At 36.3% G+C, this 8,904-nt stretch overlaps 2 protein-coding genes across 4 annotated transcripts; one reads left to right on the forward strand and one right to left on the reverse strand.

Annotated features, from left to right (window-relative positions):
* Positions 1-346: 346 nt before the first annotated feature.
* On the reverse strand, positions 347-7,002 carry LOC107770017 (mitochondrial phosphate carrier protein 1, mitochondrial-like). 3 transcript variants are annotated; one of them, XM_075229801.1, is made up of 6 exons: positions 6,734-7,002; positions 5,501-5,850; positions 5,363-5,406; positions 4,662-4,876; positions 4,447-4,571; positions 347-2,037 (listed from the first exon to the last, which is right to left on the reverse strand). In XM_075229801.1, the coding sequence occupies exons 1-6, from the start codon at positions 6,752-6,754 to the stop codon at positions 1,971-1,973; spliced, it is 822 nt and encodes a 273-aa protein (XP_075085902.1). In that variant the 5' UTR covers positions 6,755-7,002; the 3' UTR covers positions 347-1,970. The 3 variants fall into 3 exon arrangements, with proteins under 3 accessions (XP_075085902.1, XP_016444758.1, XP_016444759.1); XM_016589272.2 differs by having other exon boundaries at positions 6,666-6,994; XM_016589273.2 differs by lacking the exon at positions 4,447-4,571 and having other exon boundaries at positions 6,666-6,998.
* Positions 415-1,310, forward strand: LOC142168772 (chlorophyll a-b binding protein 7, chloroplastic-like). Its single transcript, XM_075229802.1, has one exon. The coding sequence runs from the start codon at positions 415-417 to the stop codon at positions 1,216-1,218; it is 804 nt and encodes a 267-aa protein (XP_075085903.1). The 3' UTR covers positions 1,219-1,310.
* Positions 7,003-8,904: the final 1,902 nt, after the last annotated feature.

Here is an 8,904-nt window from a genome sequence, read left to right on the forward strand (position 1 = left end):
TACACTACTAATATTTGATAGGCCAGCCAAACAGAAGTGTGTGAACTATTGCATGGCCATGACTTACTCTTATGCTCGTGGTCATGTGGATTTTGCAATAATCTACTATCACACGTGGCAACTCTGGATTGCTTTACGAGAGGAAATCAACATTGAGTTAGATTTTCTAGACATAATAACGTATCTAAATATATCTACTCATACTTGAACTTTGACAAATGGACAATAATGCAAAAGTTAAACAAATTGTAATCCACCAATGAGGAAACAGATAATGATATTCTAGGATAAGGACTTTAGTCTTTTGGAGTCATTTAAATACACTTGGTGTAAGACCATGAAACTCAAGCCAAAAATCAAGTATTCTTTGTTTAGTAGCTGCAAATCAAGTCTTTTCATTTTATTTCTACAACAATGGCTGCCTCAACAATGGCTCTCTCTTCCCCTTCTTTTGCTGGAAATGCAGTGAAACTCTCACCATCTTCCTCCGAGATTACTGGAAATGGGAAAGCTATCATGAGAAAGACTGTTACCAAGGCGAAGCCAGTCTCTTCTGGTAGCCCATGGTATGGTCCTGATCGTGTCAAGTACTTGGGTCCATTCTCCGGTGAAGCCCCAAGTTACTTGACTGGTGAGTTTCCTGGTGATTATGGATGGGACACTGCTGGACTTTCAGCTGATCCAGAAACTTTTGCTAAGAACCGTGAGCTAGAGGTGATTCACTGTAGATGGGCCATGCTTGGAGCTCTTGGTTGTGTCTTTCCTGAACTCTTGGCTCGTAATGGTGTCAAGTTCGGTGAAGCTGTATGGTTCAAGGCTGGATCCCAGATTTTCAGCGAAGGTGGACTTGACTACTTGGGCAACCCAAGTTTGGTCCATGCACAAAGCATCTTGGCCATTTGGGCTTGTCAAGTTGTGCTGATGGGAGCTATTGAGGGTTACCGTGTTGCTGGTGGACCTCTTGGTGAGATTACCGACCCACTCTACCCCGGTGGTAGCTTTGACCCATTAGGTCTTGCTGATGACCCAGAGGCTTTTGCTGAGCTCAAGGTAAAGGAGATTAAAAACGGTAGGCTTGCTATGTTCTCTATGTTTGGATTCTTCGTTCAGGCTATCGTCACTGGAAAAGGTCCGTTGGAGAACCTTGCCGACCACCTTGCTGACCCCGTTAACAACAATGCCTGGGCTTATGCCACAAACTTTGTCCCCGGAAAGTGAAGTTCTTAGTCTCCGTTAGTGTCAGATTGTTCTATGTCCTTGTGAAACTGTTGTAAATTACTAGAGATTATATATGAATTTTGTTCAATTGGTTAGTTCTCAGTTACATTTCTTGTGCTATCCATAAATTAAGTACAAGTTAAAAAGGGGAAAATAGGGAAGTGGCATTTTCTGAGATATTAAAACAAGAATTTGCAGAGCAGAGGAAATTGATATTAAAATTGAAAAGAGAGGCTAATGATTTTTCTTCCAAATATATACGAAATTCCATGTATGCAAACAAAATTTGTAGGCATTGTTCTACATTTCTACCTATACACAACTATGTTCTTGCCTTTTCCTTTTCCCAAATTAAGGTTTAAAGACAACTGCCCAGCAATATTATTATCATCACTGATATAGTAGTGTCAATTTTGGTTCATATTTTAGCGGACCAAAAAGAGCTGAAATATGGCAGATTTGGTTGTTGTCCATTACAAATGTTACCTTAGCTATAACTTCTGCAAACTGTACAAGTTAGTGCGTGAAAGAGCGAACGTGTCTCCTCTATTCACAAAAATGGTTCACCTTCTTGAGGTAGCTCAAAATAGTGTCTCATACTCTAGGACCAGCCAGCAATAGAGCAAATTGGAGGATAGCTCGTTCATCTTGTTTACTAAATCAGTTAACCAAGCAGCTTTTCATTTGCACGAATCTTAGAATGCTCAATATAGCCATAGACTGATGCATATGCCATGCATCAACAACAGCCTTCATCTTGAATGACTTTCAGCCATTTTATCTTCCTCTATATCTTTGGTGACATGTCCGCTGGTTGGCCTACAAAATATAAATGTAAAACATCAAGCCAAGAATTTGCTTATAACATGAAAGGCAAAGAAAATATGATTTTATTTTATTCATTCAAGGACAATCATTGTTAACCGGTTAATGATCGTAGCTAAAAGAATATTACTCACAAAATTGACAGACCCTTACCCATTACAAAGACGTAGAGGATGCAGGTGACATGCGAATTCAGAAGAATAAGCGAAACAAATATCCAAGTAGATTTTCTCATAATAAGAGTCAACCTAGATTATGTACTTTTTCTATCTGCTTTGATTTTTTGAAAGAATCCGAGCATACAAACCAAAACGTTAAGGCAACAGGTGGAGTAGCTCAAAACCTTTATAAATCCTTTTGAAAGCTCTTACATAATCCATGTGGGAAAACCATCTAATTCAAGCAGTGTTACCTGATTTTGGGGTTACAAGTCAACTGTAATACGGAATTTTGAGTGTGAGAATCAGCTTGCCAAAAGTTGGCTTTGATACCATGTGAAGGAATATAATAATCCAACTCAATACCTTAAAGCAATGAATGTAGTAGCCCAAGACCTTTACAAACCACATTGAAGGCCCTTAGATAATACATCACCCATATGGGACAACTAACTAACTCAACATACATAAACACACACCAAGAGAAGAGACGGACCCAGGATTTTAATGCGATGGGGGCACCACTAGTTTTTTCTAACATAAACATTTCAATAGGTTTATGTTCAGCCGAAAATTAAGGTGGATGCTAAACTAAAATGGTAGAATGGAGAAACTAAAAAATATAGAAAGAGTTGTTGGAGTTAGGATCGAACCCGTCAACAGTCTGAGAAAGGAAATTTGGGCAACCTGCTCAATCAGTGACCCCTAAAGGTATACATACATACCTAAACAAGATTTCTGCCAAAGTTTATGGGGTTCAGTGACCCCTCAATGTTACAAGTAGGTTTGCCTCTAAGAGTGAATGTAGCTTAAGGCACTAAAATTGGAATATACGAAAATATAAGTATTATTTGCTTGACGAGATTCTTCCTGATGATTCTACTATTTGAGAGACGTAGTAACTAAGGCTTCTCCTAGGTTGGTGTTATCAAAAAAGACTTCTCGTGACATGTACTAGAATCCAAGTTTTATCTGTTTCCTAGTCTGCAGTTGTTTTAGGACAATTTACTTTTATTTTCTTTTAATTTTCTTTGGTTGACATGTACTAGAATCCAAGTTTAATTACAGTTACTCCTTTATTTATGAATAATACAAGCACCTCAGTTATGTGATCAAGGAGTCCTTATTAACCTCTGGCTTTTGAAGTTGGTTCAAGGGTCTTCAGAGACCCAATTGCAAATAGTGAAGATAATCTTTCCAGATCAAAGCCGCACAGAAGAATTCCTCCATGCATTAAAAATTCATCCAAACAAAACTTCTGCCGATAGCTAGTCAAAGGCCACTAGCCGTCGGACATTGTTCAAAATAAAATAACAATGAATTGAAGGAGAGTAGTGTTAATGTGTTACAGCTGACCCCAAAGTGATGGGGTACTGACCTTGACTACTCCTGTGTGCAACAACTACTACTACACCTCAAGCCCCAGCGAGTTGGGGCTAAAACCAGACTTGGACAGTCTACTTGGCTAATACTCCTGTGTAATTTTTATTTTTTTTTGATAGTTGTAGTGCCCGGGCCAGTTTGCGCGCAACTCGACTAGTTCCACGGGATACCTGCCACCTCCCACCAACAACAGGTACCAGGTAACTCTGTCCACCAAGGCTTGGACAGATGGGAAGAAATCACCTAGTGTTTTTGCCTCCATTGGAATTTGAACTTGAGACCTCATGATTCTCACCCACTTCATTCCCCACTAGGGCAAACTTGGACAATGATTTGACTATTGCCCTCTTATAGAATATCTGGGCAGCCAATGCACCTCTGCCAGACCGCTTTCTGCCATGTTGATAGCCCACTAAGCAAGCAACATACAAAAACCACATCCTTGAAGGTATAAGGGTCTCCTGAACATGACAACTTTAGTTCTACGAATTTTTATGCCGTTTCCCGTTTCTTGTTTCTTATGAAGTTCAATGTGAATGAAGATTTTACGTGCTTGAGTGTGCACATATGCCTAGGGAAAGCGACTGACATCACTTCTCGAGTTTCGTGAATCTTCTACATCTTATATTTGGTCAAAAATCACATAATCTATTTAAATCATGAGAAGCAAGAAAGCAGTACACATTAATAATAGTTTTATACTTTTATGTAACTAATAACTCGTGTGGTCTTCAAGCAGATGCATGCTAAAATAACAAGAAATCACATGTCATATTGTCATGCAGAACACGCAAGGTTGGGAAAGTGAAAGTTGAACCAACTCATGTACAAATAAGCTATTGAGTGCGGAAACAGCACTTACAATCCACTGAATATTTTAATGGTGTCGTAGAACAACCACTGCAAAGTCACAACTGGTCCAACTAGCATTATCCTAATAGGAAGACTTCTTGTAAACAAATTAAGAAATCCAATTTTCTTCACAGCCTGAAAGGTAAAAAGGGTAAAATAAAAATGCAGCAAGCATGAGAAGCATTTATTTATTTTTCGGTGCGGGAAAACATTAAGAAATTTTACCAGCTTTAGGCTACTGGCCTTCTTGTTGTTAAGAGAAGCCACGATGTTGTCAGCAGGGTTCGAAATAATACTACCAATAGATCCAGCGGCATATCCAGCAAAACAAGTTACGCCAAGCTGCTGAGCTCTTGAACACTCTTCCTTCCTTTTCTGGATTATATTTCGATAAAGAAAATTCACTGTATGCTCAAAGGTTGAGAACATAACTATTGAGACTGCAGACAAAATAACCGGAATAAAATGAATAACCAACATCAAATCCTTTTCAAGGGGAAAGAAACAGAATAACCAACGTTAATTGTATTGATCATACCCCTAAACCTAAAGCATTTATAATACAGCTAATAGTCATCAATTTCTTCTATCACTGCTCAATTAGATCAAGATTAGAAATGACATATGGTAAAGCCAATTTTCTACTTTAAACTTTAACATCTATTGCAATAAATGATCTAGTATAGCCTTGCTATGCATTTCAGCTCGATTTCAACTTCATACAGGTGACGTAAAACAGTCTTATGTGGCTAACAGAATTCTGAAAAGTCAATTATATATTTCTTAAAACCTCAAAAGGAGAGTACACGCAATTGTTTGATTGGTATCACATGCTTCATATTGGTTATCTATGCGTACATAATTTCATTGAATATAGATATAAAAATTTACAGCAACTGAATAGAGTTTCAATGACTGAGAGGTACATGGTAGATTACGACCCAGTAGAGGAATAAGCCCTCTGTATAGCCTGAAATTAGAAAACCAAATTGTATCGATTGTCAGTACGAAGAAATGTTGCACCAAAAGAGGGAAGGGAAAGAGATCCATGGTTGGAATTGTACCCATGGATGCCTTCTGAAGCATATATTCTCGGAAATCCATCAGTGAGGCCTTTAGCAAAATGAGGCTGAGCTTGCACGCGAACTTTAATGGCCTCAAATGGGCAGAGAGCCACATTAGCAATTACTTCAGCTGATGCGCTGCTGGCGAAAAATACCACACTCTTGTTCTGATCCACCAGTAAATTTGAGTACACTTTCTTAAAGTATTCATAGAGACCAAATCTACAAGCACCCTGAACACCATAGCCAAAAAACTTCCCGGCCCATCCTCGCCAAAAGGCCGACGGACCTTGTTCCCTCAATAAAGTCGTAAAGCACGTGGAAATGCTACTATACTTGATAGGGTGCACCTACAAGTTACAAGCAATAGTTCATAATAAAGATCGTAATGGAAGATAAACTACATCAACTGAAATGGGGTTGACGATTATACTAGTCATGCATCAACTTCAAATTAGTTTGGGTCGACTATATAAATCCTTCTGTACCCATTCCGCTCAACTCAGGTATCATTCAAATGCAAAATAATTTGACCTTCTAAAGGTACTTATACAATTTAAGAATCTACTTGCACGAGCATTAACTAATTGTTCTTTCTTATGATGGTGGGCCAGCTTAGGCGCACCTCAACTATTCTACCGGGTACTTACTACCTCCCACAGCATAGGCACCGGGTAACTCCGCACATCAAAGCTTAGGCAAATGGGAAGAAGTCGCCTAGTATTTCTTCGCCTTCACTTGGGATTTGAACCTGAAACCTTATGGTTCTCCTACCACTACATTGACAACTAGGCTACATATTTAGGTGCGGGCATTGAAAATCTGTTTATCTTACCATTTTGCATATAAGAAACCAGAAATGCAGCACAACATATAGTGTTGACCCAAATTATGCAAAAAGACAACGCAAAAAATAGCAACTATATCAACAGAAAGGGGAAGCAATCAATTTCAAATGCCAGCTATATAAATCCTCTGTATCATCCCAATGCTAAATAATTTTGACTTTTTAAGGGTAATTACACAATCTAAAATTCTACATTCAGCAGCATTAACTAATTATTTACATTAGTGTGTTGCATACAAGAAATCAGAAATACAACATTACTAGTATTTATTTTGACCAAGATTCTGCCAAAAAGTCAAACCCCAACAAATTTTTTACCTGCATATTAACTTTGAGAACATCAAGAGGAGTGATAGCAAGATGAGTAGTGCCAGCACTAAGCATACCTCCAATTGTACAAATTCCATAATACCCTGGTGTGAATTCTTCACATACTTTTCCTCCTATTAAACTACTGCTACTCATATTTAAACTTAAAACTGTTTTGAGGTTCTACGGAAAAACCCCACTTTATTTTTTTCTTCTTCAACCCATACGTGCAGCCAAAGTTTCGAAATTTCTACCTTATGTGATGGATCTTTCAACAGGGTTTTGTGCAAGATTTAAGGTAACAGGGAGAACGACGTCGTAGTGTATGGTTTCCTTATTTAGTTCTTAAAGAATATAGAACTGTTTTTCTTTTCTCTTGGAACATTTTTAAGAAAGTGTATTTTAAACAGAATCTTGATTGAGTACTGTCTGGGCATTTTCTTTTAAAGTTTTGGGACAAAAAATAAATAATGTAAAATATATTAAACATTCAATTTTTTCGACAAATAATTTTCTAAAAAATTGACCAAAAAGGAAAATTTTCATGCTTTGTTTTGTACCCAAGAAAAAAAAGAAATTAGAACTCCCCCCTCCCCCCCTCTATCTATCTATTTATATTATTATAAAAACATGAATACAATATCGGTTTCCAAAAATAACTTTTTAATATTATATCTATAAAATCTATCTATCTATCTATATCTATATTATTATAAAAGTATGAATTCAATGTCGGTTTCCAAAAATAACCTTATAATATTAAGCATAATAACTCATAATAAAAGGACATAACCGCAATTCTAGATATTAGTCTTATAATCTTATTAGTTTTAGGACATAATACTATACGTTAGGAATCCTACATGATTACCTTTAGTAATCCTTTTAGTATAATTACTTTCGGGTTGTCTAATTCATATAAAATTGAACAAGTAAATATCATTAGTCATGTAATCTTATTACTTTTAGGATATACTTCTTAAAAAATTCTATTACTAATTTAATTTGAAAATGTATTATACTTCTAGCCTCAAATGAAAAAGATTCAACTGACAAGAAATATAAAGAAAGAACAGATCCAGTATTCAGTGTCTTCTTGCTTCGTGTCGGAAATGAAGAAGAGCATCCAATAAAAGATGATTTGGTTTTTCCTGAACACTTGGTTATCAATCCCAATGATAATAGTAGTGCATTTAATAAGAGAAATATTTCTATCATTAGATCATAACTTAATTTGTGCAAATCGCATGACACAAATAAAAAGATATCTTGGCTAATAGAGAATAAATATGTTGATCAACTAAATAAAAGGTTGATTGCAAAATTTTATAACAAAAATAAAATATTTTTCAGTTTTTGACTCAGCTAAAAATGATACCAATAATTACTACCAAGAAGAATATTTAAATATTTTAATACCAATGTCACGACCCAAAATCTCACCACAGCCGTCGTGATGATACTTAGTCTCTAAGACTAGGTAAGCCGATTACAATTACATTTCAAGCCATTTTTTTTAATATGAATTAAATAGGTAATCAAAACCAACAGTGGAAACAAATATGAAAATCTCCCAAGACTGGCGATACTGAGTCACGACTCTAACTGAATACATAGAATGATCACGAGGACCGAATATACAATACTGTTCAAATAAAAAATTAACAGTACAATAGAAATAGAAGGACTCCAAGGAACTACGACGACCAAGCAGCTCTACCTTAAGTCCTTGTGATCACCCTCTAACTTCGTCCGAGTCCGATATCTCCAATACCTGGCTCTGCACAAAAATGTGCAGAAGTGTAGTATGAGTACACCACGGTCGGTACCCAGTAAGTATAAGACTAACCTCGGTGGAGTAGTGACGAGGTACAGTCAAGACACTCAGTAGTTTAATAACTTGTGCAATATAGTATACAAAATAATAAGAAACAAATAACAATAAGGGCAATACAAATCAACCAGTGATATGCACAGTAGGGAAACAAGAACACCATTAATATCGCTCAACAAATAATAAATACAAGTACACCCAATTAAATCAAGTCCTTCAAATAAATATCTTTCATATATAATTCTATCAATAAATCTCTTTCAAATATAATTTCCTCAAATAAATATTTTTCAAATATAATATTTTCAAATAATATTTTTTGAATAAAAATCCTTCCAAATAAATATTTTTAATATAATTCTTTCAATTAAAAGTCACCATATGACACCCCATTTCATAATCATAAAAATACGG

This window comes from Nicotiana tabacum, chromosome 14, assembly GCF_000715075.1.
Source record: "Nicotiana tabacum cultivar K326 chromosome 14, ASM71507v2, whole genome shotgun sequence".
Taxonomy (NCBI): Eukaryota; Viridiplantae; Streptophyta; class Magnoliopsida; order Solanales; family Solanaceae; genus Nicotiana; species Nicotiana tabacum.

What these genes read in the sequence shown, in the direction of transcription:
- LOC107770017 (XM_016589272.2), bottom strand. Translation starts at nt 6,812, where the DNA reads ATGAGTAGCAGTAGTTTAATAGGAGGAAAAGTATGTGAAGAATTCACA. An exon ending in ACTGGGTCGTAATCTACCAT is followed by an intron (nt 4,877 to 5,362) that starts GTACCTCTCAGT and finishes TTTTGTCTGCAG; the next exon opens with TCTCAATAGTTATGTTCTCA. An exon ending in AGGCCAGTAGCCTAAAGCTG is followed by an intron (nt 4,572 to 4,661) that starts GTAAAATTTCTT and finishes TTTACCTTTCAG; the next exon opens with GCTGTGAAGAAAATTGGATT.
- LOC142168772 (XM_075229802.1), top strand. Translation starts at nt 415, where the DNA reads ATGGCTGCCTCAACAATGGCTCTCTCTTCCCCTTCTTTTGCTGGAAAT.